Source organism: Peromyscus californicus, unplaced genomic scaffold (assembly GCF_007827085.1).
Source record: "Peromyscus californicus insignis strain IS unplaced genomic scaffold, ASM782708v3 Scaffold_13__1_contigs__length_99412109, whole genome shotgun sequence".
Taxonomy (NCBI): domain Eukaryota; kingdom Metazoa; phylum Chordata; class Mammalia; order Rodentia; family Cricetidae; genus Peromyscus; species Peromyscus californicus.
In genome coordinates, this window is record NW_026294424.1 from 20,626,865 (window position 1) to 20,654,676 (window position 27,812).

At 38.0% G+C, this 27,812-nt stretch overlaps 1 protein-coding gene and 1 long non-coding RNA gene across 10 annotated transcripts in view; one reads left to right on the forward strand and one right to left on the reverse strand.

The window, feature by feature from the left end:
- The window catches only part of Fancl (FA complementation group L), an 82,369-nt gene extending 68,915 nt beyond the window's left edge, over window positions 1–13,454 (reverse strand). For 2 of the 5 annotated variants that reach the window (XM_052734643.1, XM_052734639.1), the window contains exons 1-2: window positions 12,846–12,955; window positions 5,990–6,048 (exon numbers count right to left, since the gene is read on the reverse strand). In XM_052734643.1, the coding sequence (XP_052590603.1) occupies window positions 5,990–6,048; window positions 12,846–12,941 (155 nt within the window). In that variant the 5' untranslated portion in view covers window positions 12,942–12,955. Of the gene's footprint in view, window positions 1–5,989; window positions 6,049–12,845 lie in introns of all 5 variants that reach the window. The other 3 variants (XM_052734640.1, XM_052734638.1, XM_052734642.1) reach the window with 3 other exon arrangements.
- Window positions 12,731–27,812, forward strand: part of LOC128108277 (uncharacterized) — a 79,601-nt gene continuing 64,519 nt past the window's right edge. For all 5 annotated transcript variants that reach the window (XR_008217411.1, XR_008217408.1, XR_008217409.1 and 2 more), the window contains exon 1: window positions 12,731–12,920. This is a non-coding gene — a long non-coding RNA (uncharacterized LOC128108277). The remainder of the gene's footprint in view (window positions 12,921–27,812) is intronic.

The following is a 27,812-nucleotide window of genomic DNA, read 5'->3' on the forward strand; positions in this document are numbered from 1 at the left end:
CTCAGAATTTCATTAGAAACACTATTTTAACAGCAAAGATTTGAAGAAAGATTTTTCTATCACTTGGCAACAAGTCAACAAAATTATAAGGAAATGTCCTACTTATTCTCTGTATAATCAAACTCCATTACCTGCAGGAAGTAACCCAAAAGGTAGTCAAAGAAATGAAATTTGGCAAAATAATGTGTTTCATTTTGCAGAGTTTGGAAAATTAAAGTTTGTGCACCATACCATAGATACATAGTCAGAATTTCAATGGGCAACTGCTTTAAGTTCTGGAAAGGCTGATTCTGTAATTACACATTTATTAGAAGTCATGGCCAATATGGGGATAACTGTACAAATTAAGACAAACAATACTCCAGCACATGTCTCTAATAAAATAAAAGTTTTTTTTTTTTTTTTTGCATGTTACAACATGAAAAATATTACAGGTATTTCATACAATCCTACAGGACAAGCAGTTATAGAAAGATTTAATTGCACTTTAATAGAGATGCTCAATAAATAGAAAGAGGTAATTAAAAAACCCAGATAAAGATTCCACAGTGTTGTATTGACTCTAAATTTTTAAATGCTAATGAAAACGGAACAACAGTTGCAGACACTGGATGATAGAAAAAGTGATGAATTAAATAAATCAGCCTATATATCCTAAAGATGTGTTGACCTCAGAATGGAAAACAGATTTATTTGTATTATGTTGGGGAAGAGGTTTTGCCTTTTTTCCACAGGAGAAGAAAAGCTATGGATACCATCAAGATTGATAAAGATTGGATTCAAACAGAAGAGACTTCTTGATTAGAAGAGGTGATAGTTCATCAAACAGCTTGGTCATTAAATCCAAGCTAACTTATAAGACTAATAAATGCCTTTCATCTGATCAGATAAAAAAATAACTTTTTGATATTAAAAGATAATACTTTTCTGTTGTCAAAAAACATTTTGCCATAACAAAGATATAACTTGACCAAAAAGTACCTCCCCAGTGTTAGGGCTGGAAAAGAGTTTTGTTTTTGTCTTTTCAGGAGAATAAAAGTATCCAACTAAGGAATCTGAAGACCACTGGACAAATGAGACATGTAAAGAAGAATGAACCATCCAGGGAAAACGTCCCCAAAAAGGAGTAAAACTGGCCTAACAGTTTAACACATTTCCAACAGGATAAAATTTCATAAATCTTCCAAAATGATTGTTTTTGCTGCTCTCTATAAACATATAAAAAGTCAAATGGTCTTTTTTGTAGTCCCAATTCAATTAAAAATCAAAGCTGGTTTTGGAATTGGAGCATGGCTCTCTCCTTCTCTAAACCCAAAATCTTTGTCTCATGTCAGAAGAGCCACCTGGTATGGGACAGAAGAAAAACCAAAATTAAGGGACAATTCTATTGCCACTAATCTCATAATCCTTTGGCTTATTTTCACTCTTTAAAACTTTTCTTAAGATATAAATATTATCAGGTTGGGGATTTAGCTCAGTGGTAGAGTGCTTGCCTAGCAAGCACAAGGCCCTGGGTTAGGTTCTCAGCTCTGGGGGGTTGCGGGGGGAGGTGTGAGATATAAATATTATCTCAAAATTTGTAAGATTAATAAATACATATATTTAAATTATCTGCATGATATTAATGGTCATATAGAGTACTAACTAATTCTAGAAATAGGCTTCATCTAGCTTCCTATATGAGATTTTGGGTTTGAGTCTAAAGCAAGTAACTAGGAATTAAGTTTGTGTACCCCAGAAAAGCTTAATAGATTGTGGTCATCTAACATCTCCGAGATTTAAGATGTTTAATTTTTCTGCAGTGAACTGTGAACATTCCTAACAGCAGCCTTTGAAGTCTCCAAAAGGATGATGGGGCCTCACAACAACGATTCCTCCTAGATTGTATTAACACCAATAAGCTGACAAACACCACCCAAAGATCAGCTTTGAATTATAAACTGCTCAGGAAAATTTCAAGGCAGTTAGCTGAGATGATCCAGTCTCACAGAATATTCCAGCCAGGACTTCAGATAAGCCCTGAAGTTTCCCATAAAATGAGACTAAACAAAAAATAATAGTTAGTTCTCTCGGGACTTCAGATAAGCACTGCACCCTCCCACTACACACAGCCTAGACAACCAATGTTACAGCTAGTTTTCCCGGGACTTGAATGTGGTGGTATTGTGTTCCCCAAAATATTGTGCACCCTAATAAACTTATCTGGGGTCAGAGACAGAACAGCCACTAGATACAAAGGCTAGAAAATGGTGGCACTCACACCTTTAATGATAGCACTCCAGAGGTAGAAATCCCTCTGGATCTCAGTGAGTTCAAGGCCACATTGGAAATGGCCAGGCATGGTGACACATGCCTTTAATCCCAGGGAGTGGTAGTAGAAAGCAGAAAGGTATATAAGGCCTGAGGACCAGAAACTAGAAGCATTTTGGCTGGTTAAGCTTTCAGGCTTTTGAGCAGCACAGTTCAGCTGAGAGCCATTCGGATATGAGGACACAGAGGCTTCCAGTCTGAGGAAACAAGATCAGCTGAGAAGTTGGCCAGGTGAGGTTAGCTGTGGTTTGTTCTGTCTCTCTGATCTTCCAGTGTTCACCCCAATACCTGGCCTCAGGTTTGATTTTATTAATAAGAACTTTTAAGATTCCTGCTACACTTGACCATTATCTCAATTTTCTCAGGGTCCCCTAAAGATGAAATCACCCCCCCAAACAACATTAAGTAATTTTTTTTTTTTTTTTTTTTTTGTTTTTTTTGTTTTTTTTTTTTTTTTGTTTTTCGAGACAGGGTTTCTCTGTGTAGCTTTGCGCCTTTCCTGGAACTCACTTGGTAGTCCAGGCTGGCCTCGAACTCACAGAGATCCGCCTGGCTCTGCCTCCCGAGTGCTGGGATTAAAGGCGTGCGCCACCACCGCCCGGCTCAACATTAAGTAATTTTAAGAATACAATGCCAAGAGGTGGAGTGGGTGGGTTTTGGTCATACAGTGGGTTATGAATGTTTGTCATCATTTAGGGGGTATTGGTTGTAAACTGTTACTGGTCATGGTAAGGGAAAAAACTAAGCAAGAGAGGTTGGATTCAAGGATCTGTTTTAGAAAGAAAAAAATGGGGATATGGAAAGGATAGGATAAAGACATAGATTACTCAATCTGCTTAAACTAAAAAGCAACTATTAATCTCAAGTATTTTACATTGGCATGGATTTTTATACATTGATACAAACTTAAGGTTATTTTTGTTATGCTGTATATATGTTTCTACTCTTGTTTAAGATACTGTAACTATACAGTTCATTTTAAAATATAATGTATATTTAAGAAATATAGGTTAGAAGTTAGTTATCTATAATAATCAAACTTGTAGTTATGTTAGGCATGTTTTCAAGGTTAAACAGAGATATATATTTTAGATAGATAGGTGGTCTTCAAACACTTCAGAGACATAGAGATTATGGCATTTATGATGTTTTAATAATCTAAGGCTTTTCATGACAATGAGACCCATCTGCTCCTGGCAGCACCAATTTACTTCAAAAAATGAAGATGGGCATCAAAGAACCTCCATATGGAGTTTGTTTTCAATGTGGCAAAGTTAGCCACTGGGCAAGAAACTGTCCGTGCCTCACCTAGTAACAGTAGGTTGTCCAAATCGGATGAGCAGAACACAAAAGAAGGCAACTGCCGAACTTTGCCAAGACAAGGTAGGCCAGTCTTTCAAAATTACTACTTCATAGAAAAGTCTGTCAGATATTCTAGACTTGAAAGCTGGAGATGGATGACCCAATGATGCAGCTGAACCTTGGGTGACCGTCCAGGCATCCAGCTACTTTTGTCATTTCTATAGTTTTTGAAGTTGTTTGCTCTGCTCTTCCTATTTACTCAGGTAATATTATATCCTTCTTGGGTCTCTGATGGAGTTGAAGATCAGATAGTTAAAGTTATAGTTTTCTTTGTTAACAAATTCAGAAAAGAAACTCACAAAGGAAGTATAAGGTTTATAGGCTAAGAGACATAAAAGCTTAAATTGGCCGGGCGGTGGTGGCGCACGCCTTTAATCCCAGCACTCGGGAGGCAGAGCCAGGCGGATCTCTGTGAGTTCGAGGCCAGCCTGGGCTACCAAGTGGGTCCCAGGAAAGGCGCAAAGCTACACAGAGAAACCCTGTCTCGAAAAACCAAAAAAAAAAAAGCTTAAATTGTTTAAGCTTTCAATCTTTTAAAACATTGAAAATATTTTGAGGTCTAAAAAGATAGTTTTGGGTTGGTGATACAAGTTAGGATGAAAGTAAATTAGGTACGAAACATCGGACTCACCAAGATAGGATAGATAATAGAATAGTTTCTCTGAATTAGCCAAATACAAATGGACTGGACATTGTGAATGCAATATTTACTTGATAACTGTTCTTATTGTATATAGTTTTAGTTAGAGTTAAAACCTTTCCTTTTTATTTAGACAAAAAGGAGGAAATGTTAGGGGATATTTAGTCACACTATGAACACCGAGTTTGCATTTGCATTGATTAAATAAAATTAACCTTGGGTCAGGAGGCTGAGTTAACAATTCGTGGATAGGAAGTAATCATAGAGCATCAGAAGGCATCCAGAAGAGATAGAGAGACTCAAGAAATAGCAGGGAGGGCTTTAGAGTGGCACAGCCTTTTCTGGTTTGGCTGAGTGGAAGCACGGGCATTTTGGAGACACCAGCAAGGACAGAGGGTTAGCTAGTTGCTACTCAGCTTCTCTGAGCTCACAGGTTTTCACCCCAGCATTTAAATCTTGAGTCTTATTTATAAATAGAATGATAGATTTAGTTAAAGCTACCTTTAATGGCAAAGACAGGGCCTGTGCCTGTGGGAACAGAATTCCCACCAGGTTGTGGCCTGAGCAGCTGGGCTGCTGTAGAGAAGCAGGCCAGTAACTGCGGAGTTGCAATTGCTGGCTGAAGTACCATGAGATTAAGGTGCAATCACTGTGCTGAAATTAAAACAACATTGGAGGTCAGCCTGATCTACAGAGGGAGTTCCAGGGCAGCCAAGGCTACACAGAGGAACCCTGTCTTGAAAAACAAAAAATAAACAAATAAGTAGGTAAGTAAAAACAAATAAATAAATGAAATCTGGGTTTCCTCCACCACCACTCCCTCTGCTGTGTGTTAAACTCCATCCCCACCCCATCTTCTCTCTTAGTAGCAAAGTGGTCTTTGCAAATGTCCCCCCATCAGCAGCATTTTCACCAATATGCTTCCCATCCCTTGCTACCAACATGGTCTCTTATTAATGATACCTTTACTGTGGTGTCCCCTAGCTTATCCTTGCTATATTTTTCTCCTCAATGAATTAAGCTGCTTAAGTACATATCAACTTCAGAATTCCATGACTCTTCCTTCCATATCCATGTATCTTTTACAGAGAAATTTATAATTTGCAATTTCCTTTTTCCTCACTCATTCACTAAAAACCCAACACAACCTGTACTTATGATCAGTCATAAAATCCTTGTGTCTCTACTCTTAAATAGCTCCGGTTTCTTTTTCTTTACTCATAGACATTGAAGGCAGAACTGGTGTTTGTGCCCTACCTTCTGAAGAGCTATTTCTGTGACAGTCAGTTTTCCTCACACTGCATACCAGGACCGAGATGACAGAATGGTTCTTCCCAAAGTATCAGACTATGTGTGTGCAATAAATATCACTGGAAAGCTGTGGAAGTTTTCTAATCCTTCACATTGCCCCCTTAAATTTCTACTCAGAACTTGTTAGAGAAGTATACACAATTGTTGTTTACTGCTTTCAGTAAAAACAAATAGACAATTGATGTGTCAACCCTGAAAACTAACAGTGATTTGCAAATGACAAACTGGTTTGGAAGAATCAGAAATGTTTTGGGGATATTGGCACTATGTTGATAAACACTTCAGGCAAAACTCTCATCAGCAGAACCATCTGATCTCAGGCCACCTATTCCACTAACACATGTATAAAGGCAAACACCACGTCACCTTGCCTTCTTCAGTTGCAGATCTTTAGGCAGCACTATTCTGAGGTGAAAGTCGCTTCCCTATGGAAAAGAAAAGTGCAAATTTACTTCTTTCACTTAATGCCAAAAAGTTAATGTCACACAAAACATATTGTCCTATATTTATAAAAGATATCAAGTTTAGCTAAATTTTTATACTTGAAAAATATAAGCAAAAGAGTGTATACATATATGTGTGTGTGTGTATGTATATATGGGAAATTACGCAACATTTAGATAGGGCCAGTAATTTTTTTTGTTTGTTTGTTTGTTTATCAAGACAGGGCTTCTCTGTGTAGTTTTGGAGCCTGTCCTGGAACTCGCTCTGTAGACCAAGCTGGCCTCGAACTCACAGATCCACCTGCCTCTGCCTCTCAAGTGCTGGGATTAAAGGCATGTGCCACCACTGCTCAGCAGGACTGGATTTTTAAAGAAAAAGACACAAGGGAAAGAGATACAATGAAATTGTTAGGAAACATGCAAAAATTTATTTCTTAAAGTATAAATTTATCAAAAAGAATATTGCTTCAAGTTGCTATGGATGAGGAAGAAAAAAATGACAATATAAAATAAGAATATATAATATATTCAGATTTTAAGTTTGCAATTTCTAAGTTTTAATAAAATGAAAACATAATGTTATATAGCCTCAGTGTTTAGACATAACAGAAAGTTATAGGGACTAGAGAGATGTCTCAGCAGGTAAGCAGCTTGCTGCGCAAGCATGAAGATCTAAGTTCAAATCCCAGCACCCACATAAAAAGCCTGTAACCCCAGTGCAGTGTCTGTGGAGGCAGGAGGATCTTGGGGCTTGCTGGCCTCTAGTCTAGCTCCAAGTTTAATAAGAGACCATGTCTTAGAACAGCAGAGAATGGCAGAACAGGACAGCCAAAGTCCTCTGCAACCTACACATACCTACCAAAGCAGGTGTGTACATCAGCAAACACACACACACACACACACACACACACACACACACACACACACACATGCACCCTGAAACAATTTATATAGTTAACTTTCAATAAAGAAAATAAGTAGTATATTAACTTTTTAAGTCTAAATATTCACTATTTATACAAAAATTTTCTCCAAAGTCTACAGAAAGGAAATTGTGTTCTTTGAAAAATATATTGGTTTTACTTTCTTTCAAAAGCAGCTAGGTAAGCGGTTTAAACTCTGTAGCTTAAATAGGATGATATAAGAGAAATCTGAGCAAAAACAAGTAGAAGACAAACAGAAATGTAATCTTTTACTCCAACAGTATAAAATGAAAAGAGTAATAAAATGCTTGAAAAACAATTACCATGTGGAATTTTAGCAGATTCCCTTAAAGCAGATTCAAAAACAGAGGAACACAATTAAATGTACCCCATAACCTTTACTTTCATGGTAATATTACAGTTCTGACTTTCATTACATTTAAATGTCCTTTAAAAAAATGAAACAAAATGTACTACTGACCTTTTCAAAAGGTCAAGTAACAATAATTCACTATTTCATTAAAGCACTAAAAGGTATTATGTAGTAACTTTAGCCTAACTTCATAGACACCCCACACACAGGTCTAAGAACGATATGAAATACACAGTGTACATGAACGCAGTAAAAGCAATTCTACTTTATCTGAAAGAAAAAAATTCAAAGTCCCAGATTTGGGAGATCCAGACATTGTAAAAGGTCAAGTGGGCCAATACTTGACTTTTCCAAGAAAATATACAAAACTAGATTTTCTATACTTAAAGCAACTAAATAGTATTATTCTTTCTCAAAAGGCAGATTTTTCAAGCTTTCAGACAACAAAAGTACAGAGCTGTGTAAACCTGAATGTCCTGACATGTCCTACCAAAAAACTACAGTGATTAATAATCTAAGCAAAAAAAAAAAAAAAGAAAAGAAAAGAAAGAAAGAAAAAGAAAAAAAAACTCAAAATTCCCATGTTTGCAACCAGAAGTCAGAGAACACAATAACTTTGTAATTACTTGTAGGAAGGAGGAGAATCACTTTTGAGTAGAGATCCTTCTGGGGTTCCAACAGCAATGAGCATTTGGAGTATTATCAAATAAAAAAAAACACAGAAGAAAGAATGATGGGGTTGGTGTTAAATGCAGAAGTAATTACCAAGAATTCTGGGAGAACAGAGCAACAATAAATAAGAGACCTAATATGAACCAAATACTCCAGGAGAGATGGCAAGGGTAGCCATGTGCTGTGCTCTCAGTACTTAGAAAGGTGACAGAGGAGGACCATGAGTTTGAGGCTTGCCTGGGCCACACAGTGAGGTACTATTTTAAAAAAGGAAAAAAGAAAGAGTCAAGGGGATGTCTGAAAACATTTCAGAGCAGGAAAAAGATTGGGTAGAAACACCCTTTGGAAACTGCACATCAGAAAGAAAAAATAACAGTGAGAAACTTAAGTTTTTAGGACAAGACTAAGAGCCCACCACTTATCAGCCTTCCCCCAAAAAATAATTCATCAAGTAAACTGCACTTTCCTTCACCAACAAAAGAGGGCGTTCTTGAATCAGAAATTTCACAAACTATTGCAAACACCAAAGCACTCACAAACTCAAGGATCTGTGTCTCCAATCCAAAGGTGTTGTGATACACAGAGAGTGAGAAGCAAAGTGTCTCGGGTGATTTGGACCCCAGGAGAACAGAACCCAGGAACACACTAATTAGAAGAAGGACTAGAGTATCAGGAAATGAACATTTTAAGAACAAGATGTCTAAAAGCCAAGACCAGAAACTGAAAGAAGCGATGGACTCATTGACTAAACTCAGAGAGGAAATTAAACAAATCACAACAACGTTCAGATGAGAGAATAAGTTTAAACATGCCAAAGGAAGAACAGAGTAAAACAAAATTTCTTAACAGTGGAGTAAAAGCAAGAAAAATGCCATATGACCATGAAAAAATAAGGATGGAGCAGAAAGCACCAGAGAAAGTCCAATACACACGCCACAGGAGACACTGAGAGGATATTTACAATCACAGCCTAACTCCACTTTCTGAAAGTCACCACACTAAAATGGGCACAGATACATGAGAAAAAAATGAGTCATAATAATACAGTCTGAAAACAATATCAGAATTTCAAAATAAGGAGAAGGGGCCAGACAGATGACTCAGTGGGTAAGGGAATATACCATGAAGCCGGAGTGAGTCTCTTCCCATGACTCATATGCGGAAAGAGTGAACCATCTCCCTCTTATCCGCTGACCTTCAGATTACACACTGTAGCATGCATGTACCTGCATACATGCACATACACACACACATGCACATAGACACATATGTACATACACACACATCCATGTACACACACAAATGCACATACACACAAAAAAATGTAATTTTGAAGGAAAAAATTAAAAATGAGGTTTTAAGGAAAGTACTGAAAGCTAGGAGACATAGAGCATGCAAACCAGTCTTGTTTTGGAAGGAGGAAGCTGAGGGTTGAACCCATGGATTCACACACACTACACAGGTTCTACCACAGAACTAACTCCCCAGCCTAGTCTACAAAGGAATCTTCCAGCTTGTTCAATCCTGGTATAATCCAACCAGCCAAAGTAGAAATCCTTGTAATATAAGAGCCATTACATACAGTACCCAGAAAAGTATTGCTTCACTGGTACAGCCAAATTAATCTCTGCTCATGTTTAACAAAAATAAAAGGAAACCTTAAAACAGTTGGACTCTCCTCAAGTAATAACTACCGCTTACAACAAAAAACATTCATGGTAGGCACACTAACAAAGCACATTAGACAGTCGAAGAAGAAAAATAAGGCCCATAATGGGGAGAAAAACCAAGAGACACAAATCCAAAAACAGCATGGATTCTAGAATTGAGGGAGAACTAGCCGCTATCTTATGGTGGCACTCACACACATTATGAGATCAAGAACTGAGACCTCTGGCCAATAGCTGTGTGAATAATAATCTTGCAAGCAGCTTCTCTGCCACTATCTAACTTTGAGACAGTCAAAGTCTGGCTTATCTTTATTGGAAGTTCATAGGAGATCCTCCCAGCTCAGGACTCACCCACCAAAGTGCCTCCAAATCCCTGATCTGCAGAAATGGATAATTAGTCATTGTGTTTGGAAACATGAAGCAGTAAGAGCTAACCAGTACGAGGTCAGCAGCACAGCCCTGAGGGTATGGACTGAAAGAGTGACAGGCACTAGGAGTCTGAGGACTGAAGGTGGAGTCAGGAGAACCCAGAGAGAAGCTGCCTACAATCTCAGTTCTCCCCAGGAAGACCAAAGGGCCTCAGGGACATGATGGTTAATGACACTACCGGGAATTGGCAAGTCCATGTTCAGCAAGAGACCCTACCGTAATAAGCAATGTGAAGAGCTATTGAAGCAAACATCCAGTGTAAACCTCTGACCTCCTACACACAAGCACAGAGAGAGAGAAGAGAAGAGGAGGGGAGGGGAGGGGAGGGGAGGGGAGGGGAGGGGAGGGGAGGGGAGGGGAGGGGAGAAGAGAAGCGAAGCGAAGCGAAGAGAAGAGAAGAGAAGAGAAGAGAAGAGAAGAGAAGAGAAGAAAAGAAAAGGAAGTATTATAAATAATTTAAGCCCATAAATTCAGAAACCTGGATGAAATTAATTCCTTGACTAATGCAAACTACCAAAGCTCACTCAGAGCCTAATAATAGAGAAAACACCTTTCATCTAGTCACAAATAATTCATTCACATATAAATTGATTGCTAAGCCACAAAAAATGTATTCATCCATAAGTTCTACAGGTAAATATTTTATACATAATGCTAATTGTGGTACAGCAAAACTAAAAGTTGTAACAATGACTGAAAGTAGAAAATTTAGAAATGTTTCTACTTAACTAAACCTGAATGAAGAACTACAAGTAGAAATTATATAAGCTCCAGAAAATAGTGATAAAACACTATATGTAAGCATCTAGGCAATACTTTGAAAACAGCAAGATGAGGAAAACGCAGTGCCAAATGCAACACCTCAGAAACCTATAAACAGAAAATGTGCTGTCCTGGCTCCTTTGGGACAGTGCAAACAAAATAGAGGAGGTGACAGTCACAATCCCACAGTCAGTCAAAAAGAACTAAGATCCGACAGCTATTCCTTATAGCAGAAGGCACGGGTGGTGGAGAGGTGGCAGGAGAGTGCTGGGAAATAATCACCGGGCATCAACCACTATTGCTAACCGACTGGAGCCTGGAGTCAAGGACTGGAACACTGTGGTATGTGTAATGGCCCAAAGAACTCACCAAGAAGTACCTGTTAATTCCAAAAGAAAATCTGGCAGAAGTTACTCTAATCTGGAGATTGATGTTATCAACATCAACCCTGGGAGCAGGTGACTTTGTATGTCTCGAGGGGAACACAGCACTCTTCTGAGTGCTCCTGCCCCAATGCATTACCAGAATTTAATGGTGAGAAAATATCAAACCTAATAAACTGAAGGCTTAAAAATAAAAATTCAAGTTAATAAAAACAGACTAAAAACTTCTCCAAAATAAGAGATAAGATCATTAAATACACCTGTGAAAATTATACCAGAGAGCAGTTTTAGTAACTGTACTGGTTAGGCTTGAGTGGACCCTTGTTTTTTTATGAAATAAATGCTAAATTATTTAGAGATGAAGAAGCAAGAACTATGTCTATGATTTAATCTCAAAAGGCAAGGGAAATGTGTGTACAGGACCAACCACAATCACACTCTGGATAAAACTAGTTGTGCTGGACAGTTTTTAGATAGTATTCAAGACTTAAAGAAATACAAAAATTAGAAATAACCTCCAGCAAAGGCTGATTTGCTCCCAGGCGAATCTGATGGCTGTAATTGTTTCTTAGAGTGCTACTGCAGAAACACACAAGTGATGTAAAACACTTGCTCTGTCTGTCCTATCCAGACCTTGCCTGGTATGTGAATGGTTCAACCTCCAACACCTCACACATAAGAAAACTTGAACTTTTCTGAATGTCTGTCTCCATGAAAGTGAAAAATATTTTAATTGGATATTTCAACAATTAAGCAAGAAGAGGTAGATAAAATACATTTTCCTTCTACGTTAATAAAATATAACCTCTCTTTTTTGAGGTGTTCACATGGTTTTGAAAACACATAATGAAGCCCAAGCTTCCTGTGTGTTCCCTCATCACACAACGTTTTCTTAACTCCCAATAATGCTTAGGGATGAGGAAAAGTCTCACTCTGAAGCAGACTTGATAATGTGCTCAGTATGCTAGAGACTGTGCATTAAGGAAACCGCAACACACATGGTAATTAATGACTCCTGTCACTGATGGAAACTTACACACTCGAGTTTAATATTTAGAGGAAAAGTCCAAACTCGAAATTCTAAACTAACGTAATTTGTTATACCATGGAGAGGCGGGAAATGAGATTTTTTTTTTTTTAAACAGCCAGAGCTTCGGAAGTATCTAATGCTATCACCGCCAAGGTACTTAGCCTCTCTAAATTTCCCAGGATTTGATTTCAACTATAAAATGGTGGGGTTTGGATTGTTTTTAATTTGAATCCAGAGTGCTCTGTGAATTTCAAAGCCGTGTGAGTGCAGTAACAGAACCCGGGGAGGGGCTCCGCCAGGAAACTGACCCTCCTGCTGTTAGGATCTGCAAAGCTGCACCCCACTGTCAACCTCAGGCCAGCCACCTGCGAGCCGCCCCGCCCTCCCGCAGGCGCCGGCACCGCCCACAGCGGCCGCGCAAGCGCAGTGCCTCGGCGCGAGGCTCGGCCAGGCTCGCCCGGAGTCAGCCACGGCGGCCGGCTAAGGCTGCGCCGCGAGTGACAGGCTCTGGCGCGAGAGAATGACCCCGCAGGGTACCTGAGCCGAAATGAATCCCTCATACACGGTTTTCTCCCGGTTCTGAGGAAGCAGCAGCGGGAAGTGGCGCAACAGGTTAGCTTCAGTCTCTGCCATGGCGCACAGGAATGGCCGCCGCACATGCGCAGTCTGCGGCGGGAGGGGGCGGGAACCGGCATTGGCGGGAAGAGTCCAGTTCAGCTGGGTCAGCTAGTCCAAAGACGGAGGGGATGGAAGCTCACTCTCAAGGCCACGGTCTGACTCATGCGAATTATTCTGGCCTTGACTGTAAGAAAAACAAAACAGGAGAAAACCCTCTTGTTGATTTTATGGAAGACTGCTGCAACTCCAGGGCAGACTCTCCTCCCCCGAGAAAGCTTCTACAGTGCTCACATAGCATACACCCTTTACCCTGAACCTGAGTCTCTCCTGTTCTTGTGTTCATTCATCATGTATATTGTGTGCTGGATGTAGGGAGTGGCATATTGTGTTTAATCAGATATATGTATTTGAAGGACCTGCATGTCAGTTGAGATTCAATTTAACCCTAAATCAGTTCTGATGCCGTGCACTCTCAAATACATAAGAGACTGAAGATGGACTTGGTGAACTTTTTCTCTGCTAACTTAGGAATTTTTTTTAACTCATTCCCTTTTACTAAGTGTTGTTTTAAGAAACTTGCTAATATTTACCATACAATAATTTGGTATTACGATGAGTCACTGTTGACCTTATTTTTTTTTTTTTTTTTTTTGTTTTGTTTTGTTTTTCGAGACAGGGTTTCTCTGTGTAGCTTTGCGCCTTTCCTGGAACTCACTTGGTAGCCCAGGCTGGCCTCGAACTCACAGCGATCCGCCTACCTCTGCCTCCCGAGTGCTGGGATTAAAGGTGCACGCCACTTTTAAGATATCACTGTAATATGCCAAAGATTGTGCAAAGATAAATAAGATATTCCTCTTTTGTATCCTTTTTGCCCTTTCTGTAGATTGGATTTTTAAAGATTTATAGTTTGATAGAATTTGTCACAATATTCTGGATGCTTAGAGAAAACAAGAATGCTACAACTGTGGTTAGATTAGGTTACACAAAAATGGTGGTTCTCAACTTTCCTGATATTGTGACCCTTTAATATAGTTCCTCATGTTGTGGTGACCCCCAACCACATAATTATTTTCATTGTCACTTCATAACTGTAGTTTTGCTACTATCATGAATCGAAGTGTAAATATTTTTGGAGATAGAGGTTTGCCGAAGGGGTCATGACCCACTGGTTGAGAACCACTATGCTAAGACTTCCTCAAAATGGAACTCAGATTGCAACAGTGTCAGCACTAAAAAACTCGTACAACTTACGTGTTACAGCTCTGAGGGGAAAGATTTCCCTAAAATAAGTGTTACAGCTGTGAGGAGAAAGGTATCCTGTCAGTCAAGCATCAAGGAATACCTCAAACTCATACCACACAACAAACCTCACACAAGAGATTTATTGGGAAAAACAGAAGAGGGTGGCTGCCTCTGCTTGAGTGAGAAGCAGCAGGAAACTGAGTAGGAGACAGGTTTCTTTGCAAATGGAGTTTTCCAGGATGAAGATTTCCACCATGGGAATTGATGGGATTTCAAGTTCTGAGCTTAGGGCAAGCCCAGGGATTGGTGTGTTTTTAAAACTCAGAAGTGGTCTTCTGTACCCCACGACTTAAATAGAAGTTTACCCTCTGATGGATTCAGAACATACCACCTTAGGATTTGAATAAACAACAAAATCTAAATCAATCTAATCGTCTCTGGCCCTAGGTCCTGGGACACTCAGCCCAGAGGGCTCTCTCTATACCTAGAATAAAGAAATATCCCTGTCTCTAGAGATGCAGGGACATGGACAAGAAGCTACATATGAATTTCTAAAGTTGTCGCAGTTTATAACCATTATATTATACCCCTTTATTATAGTCATGTATCATAAAAAAATTAGAGGTTTCCATTATTGCTTTGAGTCTCAATTTGTTACATTTTTCTGCCATGTAAATGGTATTAAATGAATGTTTATGCTTTTTTGTTGATTTGTTGATTTGTTTATTTGTCTGTCATATACATGCTATTTTTTTCTGGGTTTTCATCATCTATAATTTTAACCCAGCATTAATTTCTCACATCTTCCAAAAGTGTCTGTAATAGAATTTTTGTTTCAGTTCATGCTAAATAGAAGTGAAATGCAAAAGAAATCAAGTTTACTCATGAGGAACTTGTACAACTTTATAAAGGCTTTGATTTTGACCATTTAATTTATTGAGAAGAGATACTACTGTGGTCCTTGATTTAGCAGCTACTATTATTTTTTTCCTTTTTCTTTATTACGAAATTTTCTACTCACTCTACATTACCACCCACAGATTCCCCCCTCCTCCCTCCTCCCTCCTCCCTCCTCCCACCCTCCAGCCCTCCCTCCCTAGCTACCCCACATCCCCCAAATCAAGGTCTCCCATGGGGAGCAGAGCCTGGCACACTGAGCCTAGGCAGGTCCAAGCCCCTCCCCACTGCACCAAGGCTAGCAGCTACTATTCTTTGGATTAGAGATAGTCTGGTTTTATTTGTTGTTTTGCTGTGTACTGGAAGTTTTCTTCATTATTTTCACTCAAGAGTTGTGCTGTAGTTTGTTTGTGGTAATATGTATATTGACCTAGGGTCTGTCTCCTTACCATGAAGAAATGGGAACATTTGGGTGCTGTTCAACATGAGTGACTGTTTTTAGAGTGAATATACTTAAGAGCCACTGAGCTTAAACAAGATGCAAAGAGACCCATATTCTTGTGCGTTAGGTGATGCTTTCTCATATTCACAAAAGTAATCCTCCACTATTGAAATCCCTTTTCTCAAGGCACTCAATAAAGACCAGCAAATCTGAGATGTGTGTAGGTAGCAATCTCATGGACTTGGCACTTGTAAATACCCAGTGCCAAACTGGTGAGATTCCCAGTGAGATAGACCAAACTCTGAAGAAACTTCTGACTTGAACAGTCTTGAGTCTTGAAAGTGCTCGAATGACTCATCAGACTGTCATACACATCATCACAGTAGGGTATGGAAATGATATTGCCTACCATGTAAATGATGGAGATAAATTGGTCGAGGGTAGTCAAGGCAATTTCTTAGCAGCATTTTTCTATCAGGATCCAGTCTGTCTCTCAAACACTGGTATCAGGCACTTATTTGTCCAAGTAACTGAATGGATAGAATGAGTTTCCTTATCCATTGCCTGCTTACTGCTCCTGATGCCTCCTCCTGCTCAGTTCAACATCCCACTTGAACTGCCAACCTCAGTTGGTAACCGGCTCCCCTCCTCCCACAGGGCCATCATGACAGCAACCACTTGCTAAAGCTTCAGTGGACGTCCAGCTTCTCATATATCCCACAGCAGTGTCTGCAGTATTCTGACTAATTTGTTTATTATATGAATCTCAGGCATAAAGATGGGAAGTAAAGATATTTCTATGCTTTTCACATACCCCTAACTCAAACCTAAAGAATCTCAAATTCTGATGATAGGGTCCCTGTAGTGTATTTTAACAACCCTACAAATGATTCTAATGCATGCTGAATTAACATCTGTTCAGTCATGCAACTCAGTTATTAAGAATGTTTAGACTGCACTATGTAATGGAGATATAGTTTAGGCTGTTCAACAGTGGGACCATACAACATTAAGATGTATAATCTCATCAAATACTTTATAACTTTTCCTCTAAGACTTGCCATTTTTAGTACTTCAACCTCTCCTATCACCATGCTTTTCCTGTGGAAACTTTAACCTTTCTCCAACATCCTTCTCAAATGCTCTTTATGGGAATTTTTCTTGTCTTCTGAAATTATTGCTATGCTTAATCATTTAGTGTATTCCCTGGTTCAGCATTAACTGTTTGTTAAATGTCTTATTCTACTCAGGCTGCTATCACAGAAGTGCCATAATTTGAGTGGCTTCTGAACCCCCAGAAATTTATTTCTTGCTGTTAGGAAGAAGAGGAAGCCTAGAATCAAGGTTTAAGTTCTACATTTGATATTGAATGGAGAGTTGCTGTCAAGATACTTTTCCCTATAATCGTACATCACATTCTCTTCTGTCGTTGAATATACTATCCACAGTAGCCAAAGACAGTTGACTCCTTGCCTCTGAACTCTCATCATTAACTTAATAGGAATTTTTTTTAAAGGTATTACTAAATGTCATCTTATTTTTAAGGTAAACAGTCCTAAGTTATTTTCCTAGTGGTTAAATTTCTAAATGAGAATATCCCAAAAAATAAATGCACTAAGCTAAGAAATCTATCCAGTATCAAACAAAATAAAACAAGAATATTATGTAAAGACTTCCTAATTCAGTGGTCAAACCACTATGCTGAGGTATTCTAGACTGAGTGGTAAAACCTTGTGCCATCAACTGTTTATACAAGAAGCACAGGAAAAATCAACTGCAGAGAATACACAGTATATTTGACCATCAGAAAAACAAGGAACTACTTCTTTCACCATTATTAAGATTTAAATTCTGGGAGATCTCTTACAAGCTACATAAGGAACCACTTGAAATTTCAAGCTCATTGAGGCATGATTTCTTTTGTATAGTGTGTCACAAAATAGTACTCTTTAAATGCATGATTTTAGAAAACTGGATATCCTAACTTAGAAAAACTTATAAAAACATTTTGAAGAAAAAGAAATAGAAGGTTTATAATTTTTTGTGTGGTGGTTTGAATAAGAAGGACCCCATCCCTCCCCACTCTCCACCGGGATGTAGCTTTCAGCTACTTCCCCAGCATCACGTCTGTTTGCTTGCCTGCCATGCTCCCTGATGACAATGGACTAAGTCTCAGAAACTGTAAGCCAGCCCCAATTAAATGTTTCCTTTTATAAAAGTTGCTGTGGTCATGGTATCTCTTCACATCAATAGAGCACTGACTGAGACATTCTGTTTACTGCTATAGTATTGATGTTAACATAAATACACACAATATATTAGTGGTGGTAGTTACTTGGGGAACGGTAAATAAAGGGAAAAAATGAGGGTAGTGTTCAGAAAAGCATTCTCTCTGTCACTGTGTCTGTCTGTTTGTCTGTCTGTCTCTGTGTGTGTGTGTGTGTGTGTGTGTGTGTGTGTCTATATACATCCTCTTAGTTCTTGCTATGCCCAATCACGTAGTATTATATTTTCTGATGCCACAGTAGTTATTTACTGAAGGTCTTTTCCTAGTATGTGTATAAATATATGCATATGTAGGTTTGTATATAGATAGATATATGAGGGTGTAATACTAGTGAGGAACAGAATGTTTTTAATCAGTAGAGAGAGAACAGACCACTCTAGCTCTTCTTTTTCACTTACATTAGCTGAATAGGCATGTGTTGTGACATTCTTACACCCTGACATCCTCTTGAGGGTTTGGATTGACCTCATCAAACACATGTGCCCATGTTTCTCGCCTCTTTCCTCTAGTTCTAGCTCTATTATTACTACCAGAGTGGTATGTATTTGAGCTGAGTGCCTTGGCTGAGACTTGCCATCAACTCTCCATTTCTAGCCTATTGGTTGAAATATTAAAGCCACTCCACGCAGTTAAAAGGGAGGTTTATTTTGTGGGGTAACTTACAAGTGAATGGATAGTTTACAGGGTCTGGGAAAGGTGTGGTGCAGTCCAGCAGTGTTCTCTGGAGAACTCTGCTTGGTCTACCTCCAGCGTCCAGGGTCCAGGAACCAAGAGATCCGGATCTCGGGTCTTCATGGTCCTCTCTTGGCCCCGCCTTGTAGGTGTGACAGTTACTGAAGCCTCAGTGGGGCTTGGAACTTCCAGATCAAGGTTGGAATGGCTTCCTACTACATCTTCCCCTTTTGTCTAAATAAGAAGGTTCTAACCTAATAAAAGACTATATATAAGGAAAGGTTATCAAATATTGTCCAGGGTTAAAGAGAGTTAATGACCTAGATAAGATGGAACTACAACCAATGGGAACAATATTAAGCAAGAAACACATACTAAAATCCAGAGAAGTCTAGAGCATAGGTAAATGGCATGTTACAAAGATCATTCCAAAAGGTGTCCTATCCTAAAGAACCTGAATCTAATACTTAATATGTTCTAAGATTTTATATATATATATATATATATATATATATATATATATATACACACACACACACACACACACACACACACACACACACACTAAGTTGTAATTATAACTGCTAGTCTTTAATCCCATCAAAGACCTGAGAAGGAATATAATGGTACCTGAGAAATGGAAGATGGATGCAAGCAACTTTCGGGAATCTTGCAAGAGTAGACAGAGACAGCTGGCAGCCTGGACAGTCACCTAATGTTTCTTAGCATTGTTGGTGCATTTAAATTGGCTACAGGCCTAGAGTATCTGACAGACCATTTTCAGAAGCAGGAATTCTGAAAGACCATCTTACCCTGTCTTGGCAGAGTTCAAAGTCACTTTTCCTTGTGTCCCACTTGTCCAGAAGGACAGCACTCGTATTGTCAGCAGTTGAGGTAAGGGCTGGCCCCAAAGTCCATTGTTTCAAGGGCTCTAGTTTCTGAGACTCTTGCATTTTGTCATGTAGTTTTTCCGGAATTTAGAAATGAAAGCTGTTTGTACAGATGTGATTCCACATTTCTTCTTGATTTGAGTCATCAAGTATGCCTCCAGGTGATTGAAGTCTATGTCGGGTGTTGCTTAGATTTAGAATCCCCCTCATCTTTGCCATAAAGGGGCAGAACCTATCAGATGGCACATATAGGTAGGATTTGCTCCCCAGAAGCTCCTCTAATGCTAAGATGCCCACAGAAAATGTTCTGGCCATGCTCAGCAGTCCACTCAGAGAGAGGCCTGCAGCTCACTACCTAACCCCAAATGGTCTACAAAGACCCACCCTCCAACAAGTGAGCAGGGCCTTTTTCAAAGAATTGCCAGTCTTCATATTAGAACAGGATGTTTCTGTTCCTCCAGTCATCACTTGTTACCCCTATTATATGGCATTCATAGTTGACTTTGTCCTTTTAGTTGCTATCCATGGAAGAAGATAGGACGCCTGCCAGTGACTTCAGTAAGATAAAGGAGAGAGATTGTTTGAGTCTACTGAGAAGAGAAGTGAAGGCCAAGCTCAGGAAATACCAAAATTAAGGAAAACATGGAATTATTGAAGAGTCTCAAAAGATGGGAAAAGTAAAACAATAATATTCTATTAAAAGCACAACACTGTCGTAGGTGAAAAAAGAGAGGAGCTGTACAAGGTTACAGCATAAGTTACAGTGTGGCAGGTTACAAAAAAGGTGGAGACAGTTGACAGTCATGGGGTTTTTGGACCCCATAATTATTGCTGTTCAGATTTCCTTATTACAAAACATTGATTAACTTGAAGCAGCACTTTGTTCTTGCCTTTTTTTCTAATCAGAAATTTAAAAGCAGCTCATAAATTGTAGTGTAGTGAACAATTTTATTTATTATTTATTTATTTATTATATTTATTCATTTATTACTTTTCATGTTTTAACCTTTGATAACAATATGCTCATGAGAAATAAGTTACGAAGACTTGCTTTTGTGACCTGAGGCTGGCCACTGACTCTCTGAGAAGATATTCAAGTTTCTGTCATACCAGTCCAAGTCTCTCAGAGAAGACTATCTTACCAGGAGATCCCCAATAGTGAGTGTGGATCTTCAGCAGGTCTACAGAAATGATTTCTGCTCCACTCTAGGCAGACTTGAGGAGTGGTGACATCCACATGCAACTCAACCACAAGCAAACAACTCTATTTTAGGATTAAGAAATGATAAGAAGGTGTGTTGTTCAAAAGTCTCTGAGGGACTTTTGAATCCCTCTGAAATAGGACAGTCCAAAGTGTAAGCAAATGCTTCTCAGCAAAGCAAAGAATAATAACACAACAGAAAGGGCTCTTCCAAGAAAAAAGCTAACCCCACATCCAATGAAAGCCAATAATCAATGAGGGTGCAAATCTTCTATATTCGTTTGATGAACAACTAGAAGCAATTCCCCTAGAATGCTAACACCTAGCCAAGACTACAATTCAGAAACGGATATCACCTCTGAATATATCACCCTGATTCACAGGGGTACAAACCTGCAACATCTACAATGTAGAGGTTGCACCAGAGAAGAGAATAATAAATACACAGAAATAGGAGGGAGTAATTATTAAGGGAAGGAGGAAAGATAAATAAAAAAAAATCAATGAAAGAATGACTGTAATTTGAAAGTTTCCCTAAGGTTAGTCATTCCAATTTACCCGAAGATACCAAAAAAGAAGGCAATTCTGGCCCCAAGAAAGTGTATCCAAAGAAAGGAGGTTCGCAAACCTTCGCTTTTAATTTGGAAAACTCAAGCTGACAGATCAAAATTATCCAGAGGCCATGCAATCTCTCCAATAGTCTTTGACATTGGGTTTCAGCCATCATAATCATGGTGAATTTTTTAAGTACTGATGCTTCCAAGCTGCACCCTTTGTCACTAGGTCACTAAGAACGGTCTCTGGACCAATGTCAGCATGATTTAGGAACATCCACCCCACAGAAAACAAATGTGAATTCTGGCAGGATGTTTCAGCAATCTTTTTTAAACAAGCATTTGTATAGCAAATCTAAGTTGTATCAGAATGATCCTGTTGTAAGCTAAAACTTGACAGCCATCTCTCTCAACTTGTCTAATATAAATTTTCATACTTGATTCCACTATAAAGTCACTAAATGATGGTGGCACACACCTTTAATCCATTATGAAGCCGCACCTAAGAGGTCTGAATCAATCAAGTATTTGTTCTAACTGAGGTTTTATGGTTCCAAACCCAGATTCAGTTGGCTTAGCAGATACAAGCTAAATTAATAAGTATAATTTCTTTCTTTCTCTCTTTCTTTCTCAAGACAGTATTTTTCTTTGTAGCCTCGATGTCCTAGAACTCACAGAGATCCTCCTGTTTCTGATTCCAGAGTGCTGGGATTAAAGGCCTGCACAACACTGCCCAAATATATATAATTTATTAAGTGCTAAACAATTAAAGGGTGTCATAAAATAAGGATAACCTTAATTATAAAAGTAAGAAAAAAATCCATTTTAATTTGGATCAGATTTTAGGGAGTTGAATTCCTTTTTAACATTTCCTCAAAGTTGCAAGAAGCTGTTGGGACTGAGGCTGTCCCTGGATGAGAAGACAATCATAGTTTCATAGAGGCCTATATAAATGAGTCATCTTATAATGACCATCCCCATACACAGATGTAGTTTTTAATGCTGAAAAAAAAAATCCTTAGAGAAAATGGTTATAAGATGTACTATATCCATTTCTACACTCTGAAATTCTCTCTCTGTCACAAACATGTGTATACAAACACAATCACAAAAGACTTAAAACAGTTTCATCTTACCATTACTAATAGTATACAAAATATTCATAACTAATTTTCAGACTAAATATTCAATATAAAGGAACTGGGGTTGTTTGTCATTGGATAGAGCATTTACCTTATCTAGGGACTGATGCCTAGCGTCACCAACACTGGGTGACACACACCTATAATTCCAGGACTCAGAAATTCAAAATCTTTCTCAGCTACTTCTTGAATTCAAGATCATCCTGGTGTACATGAGAACCTGTCTAAAATGGAAAAAAGACAGGGATGGGAAATCCAATATAAAACTGATTACTAGTAATTTCAAAAGTATTTTATTACATTTTCCTGTTTTTTACATGATTTCAAGGTGGTATTTCCGTTCATTGGACTGATTTATATTTTACAAATTTATACTTATTTTTTTGCAAAGGTTTATATTTTGTTACTAAGGATTGGGCTAAGGCTGTGACTCAGTGATACTTACTGAACTTACACAAACCCTGAGTTCTGTCTACACACATGCTCACTCACATGCACACTTGCATGCGCGCGCACGCGTGCACGCGCGCGCACACACACACACGCACACACCACAGCACACAGCAAAAATAGGGAGGGAGGGAGGGAGGCAGGGAAGGAGGGAGGGAGAAGATAAAAGGACAGAGAAAACCACCAAAAATCCCTTGGGGATTAGTCATTAGATGAGTGCATATCATCATAGAGAGCAATAAAGAAACAATTTAAGGTGGGCATTATGACACACCTACAATCCAGCACATAAAGTCTGTGGGAAGATGATGGAGAGCTCAAGGCCAGCCTTAAGTTATATGCCTACAAGACTACATGCCAAGACCTTGATTGAAGAAATAAGTAAATAATTTAAAATAACCCGTTTTATATTTTAGAAAAAGGTCATCTATATACACAGTGATGAAATGTGCTATGAATAAAGTAAGGAAGCAATAAAATTAAATTTTGGAACATGAAAGTAAGGGAAAAATAACTAAGATGTGGTTGTATCCTATGTTAGCTCTTTATTGAATCCTTTGCTAAATAACTTGGTTTCTACTTAGTATTATATATTTCTTTCTGTAGACAGAAGTAGTAAAGCATAAATTATCTATAATACTAAAATAGCTGATTTTTATAAAGCTTTGATAGTATGCTGAACTAACAAAACAAATTAAAATTTGTTTCAGTATTCTAAAGTGATTTTATACTATTTTTCTGTTTCAAAATAGAAAAATTGACTATCTTTGTGGAAAAAAAGCAATAGCTGTCTTAATATTCTTCAAACTCTTAACTATAAAAAGCTAGTATTAGCAAATCTGTGGAGAGACAGATGCGATCCTATTTCTGATAGCCATGTGTAATCAAAACACTTAATAAAAGCAATTTATTTATATCCAATAAAAGTATAAAAATGAGCCGGGCGGTGGTGGCGCACGCCTTTAATCCCAGCACTCGGGAGGCAGAGCCAGGCGGATCTCTGTGAGTTCGAGGCCAGCCTGGTCTCCAAAGCGAGTTCCAGGAAAGGCGCAAAGCTACACAGAGAAACCCTGTCTCGAAAAACCAAAAAAAAAACAAAAACAAAAACAAAAACAAAAACAAAAAAAAGTATAAAAATGATCTTCTTTTGAACAAGTACCACACATGAAAATATAATCTCCCCCTTCAAATGATATAAAACAGTTTCTAATAGAGATAATCAGATGACCAATAAGCTACAAATGGTTTGCTTATAACAACGTGATTAGATGTCTGAAAGCTATATACATGCATATTACATTTGCATATAAAATATATGAAATACTGATCTGTATAAAGAGCAACACTGAAGAGATCAAAGGAAGGATGTATAATTAGCTAATTCCTCAAGAATAGTGGGTTATTTGCCTGTCTATGTAACACAAGTTACTTAACAGTAATGTTAATTGCAAAAATTTATAGAAATGTAAATGTTATCAGAATTGAGTTCATCCACTGACTCAATGAAGCATTTATGGATAGCAAGTGAAGAAAGCTGATTTCAGATACTTGACTTGTTTACAAAACAGATGAAGAGTTTCTTGCATACCAGTAAATATGCGTCAATCTCTTGCTCTCTAAAGAAATATGGAATTTATTTTCAAGATACCTTATTAGCTTTTTCTACTTTGAAAAATTGGCATAATTCACACAAAGTTAAGTTTGCATTCTTAGTGTTGATTTCTGTATTTTTTTATGAAGTATATATTAAATTATAATTTTAATAAATTTTACCAGATTACACGTTGATAACTTACACCAACTCATTCTCCCACAATTTGTGAGTAACTGCTTTCCTAGGATTCAGATGATAAAATAAACTTTTTCAACTCTACCAACCTGGTTACATTGACTTTTAAGATTTCATTTATCTTAGTTTGATAAAGCTCAGTGGATTGTTACTTGTATAAAATCCTTTGTTTCCTTTTCTGTAGCTCCCTTTCTTTACCTTTTTGTTTCCATTGGGACATTTTTTTCCATGGTAGATTAATCTGACAAATGCATCACCTCACATAAGTCACTTTATTATCCTTAGGGTCCTTTCCAACTCTAAAAGTCAATCTGTAAGAAATGAATGGGTTTTAAAGCAATAATTACATGTAAATATGTGTTATATGAATGACAATTATTTTAAAGTCAATTATATATACTTTTCATCTATAGATAGTTTAACTCTTTACACTCACCAGTATTCTATACATTATTTTATATTAGCAGTTTCTCAAGAATGATTTTGTGAAATATAAGTAGAACATCATTGTTGAGTATTATTAGTATTTTGTCGACAACAGAGATGATGGTTGAATTACATTTTCAATTGGACAATAAATTCAAGAAATGATGTTGTAAAGTTATGAACCAACTACTGCAGCCAAGGATGAAGTCCATGTACAGTATGAGTTGAGCTCAATAAAGACTTTAAGTAAGGTGTCTTTGCATAAGATTTTATTACTTTGTGCCGGGCGGTGGTGGCGCATGCCTTTAATCCCAGCACTAGGGAGGCAGAGGCAGGCGAATCTCTATGAGTTTGAGGCCAGCTTGGGCTACCGAGTGAGTTCCAGGAAAGGCGCAAAGCTACACAGAGAAACCCCGTGGGGGGGGGGGGGGGAGGATTTTATTACTCTGATTGATGGATAGAGAATTTCTAAAATAATAAGATGAACATACAAACTTACAAATCCAGATATAGATGATCTCTTTTGTAGTTACATGCCATCCAAAAATCATTCTAAGTTGTCATTTCAAAATTAAAGTAACTTTACATGCATGTGAAGTATAGTTATTTCAAATGATAATATTCTAAGTATTCTAAATGAACAGGACTTTAAAAATATTTATCAAAACATTAATTGCTTTTATGAAATTGGTTATAGCCATTTGAGCAGGATTCATTTTAATCTCTTTTCTTGAAATCTTATAACTAACCCAAAGGAAAAGAGGTTGTGAAATAAAAAGGACACAGAAGGAGACATTGTGTTCCAATGTAGACAGTCAAATTTGGTAACTTGGAACTCCATAGAAGGACTGGACAGACAACAGATAAAAGATTGAACTCATACAAGTTTTTAGGACTCTTTAGTTGATATTTATTCTAGTGAATGCAAAGTCTATGGCTATATGTTAATATAAATATTATATATAAAATATATTTACTTATATATAGCATAAGAAGTGATATTGCTTCTTATAAATTATAATTATGGAAAAGTTACTTTCTATATTTAAAATTTGTTCAAGTTTCCAAAAATATCTATCAATTTTAATGTGCATAATTTGGTAGAAGACACATTGTAAATTTCTTCTTCTAGAGTCCTGTGCTCATGAAAAACAGGGTAGACATAGCATAATATTGAAATTTAACAGCCACATTGGACAACAAAATGAGTTCATTCAAAATTAAAGCAAGGTAGGTGGTGTTGTTTACTTCTTTACTCCTTTGCTCTTTATTCTTTTGGGGGGTCTGCCACCCAGCTCCCCAGTAAATCACACACAGAGTCTTATTCTTAATTATAAATGCACAGTCTTAGCTTGGCTTGTTTCTAACCAGCTTTTCTTAAATTGTCCCATGTATCTTTTTCCTCTGGGCTTTTACCTGTTTCTATTTCTGTATTATCTTTTTTCTTTCTTTCTTACTGCATTGCTGGCTGTGTAGCTGGGTGGCTGGCCCCTTGAATCCTCCTCCTTCTTTCCCTCTTTCTTTGATCTTTCTTCTTGCTCCTTCCAGATTTCTCCCTCTTTATTCTCTCTGCCTGCCAGCTCCACCTATCCTTTCTCCTGCCTCACTACTTGCCATTAAGCTCTTTATTAGATCATCAAGTGTTTTAGACAGGCACAGTAACACAGCTTCACAGAGTTAAACAAATGCAACTTAAAAGAATGCAACACATATTTGCATCATTAAACAAATGTTCCACAGCATAAACAAATGTAACACATCTTAAAATATTCTACAACAGGTAGGTGAACCATTCCTCAGAACAGTCTTAACTTCTGCTCTACCTAGTTAATTTTCAACTAATTCATTTCATCTCAGTATAATTTTCAATACTGTAAAGAAAGTATTGATCACTTTACTTTCCTGATCTTTTCCTCTCCTGAGGCTTATTCTTTCCTGTGCTCTCATGAATAAAACACTGTACTTCTTCTTATTGTGTGTGTAGTATCCCCATAAGTTTTCCGGTTTTGTTTGTTTTTTTGTTCGTTTGCTTGTTTTTTTGCAGTGTTGGTTTGGTTGTCAGTGATAGCTTACTATATCCTTGTTTTGAAATTTAAAAAGATAACTTGTGGGTATAGCGATCTGGGTTGATGATGGGGGAATGTCTCTTTGTATGCTATGAATGTGTTGCTCTGATTGGTTGATAAATAAAATGCTGATTCGCCAGTAGCCAAGCAGGAAGTATAGGCGGGACAAGAGCCAAGGAGAATTCTGGGAGAGGAAGGCTAAGTCAGGAGACGCCAACCTGCCATCCAGGGAGCAACATGTAATGGCACACAGGTAAAGCCATGGAACATGTGGCAACATATAGGTTAACAAAAATGGGCTGAGTTTTAAGTGTAAGAGCTAGTCCATAGTTAGCCTGAGCTAATGGCTGAGCAGTTTTAATTAATATAAGTCTCTGTGTTTACTTGGGTCTGAGTGGCTATGGACCAGGTGGGACAGGAAAATTCTGACTACAAGTTGACAGTTACTTATTTTCAGAGCTTAGAAATACATTATTTTATGCTTTCCTGACTTTCAAGGTTGATGATGAAAAATGTGCATCTCTTGTGTTTTGCAAGTCTGCTGCAAAGTGATGTGTCCTCCAGATTTGTTTTGCATTCTGTTTTCTAAATCTGCTTGTTCATTTTTGTTCTGCTTTATGTGAGTCTTCTTGGTGAGCTCTCTTCACTTGAATTCTTATCCCCACTACTGGTTAGGCCGAAGCCTGCTGAAGTCATAGAAGTAACAGAGAAGTGATTTCACAGGAGTCCCAGTTTTAACCTGCAGAAGACATTCATAGACTTCACTTTTGTCACTGATAAATTTGAGAGACTGTGCCATTAGTGTACTGAGTAGGAAAAGTATAACTT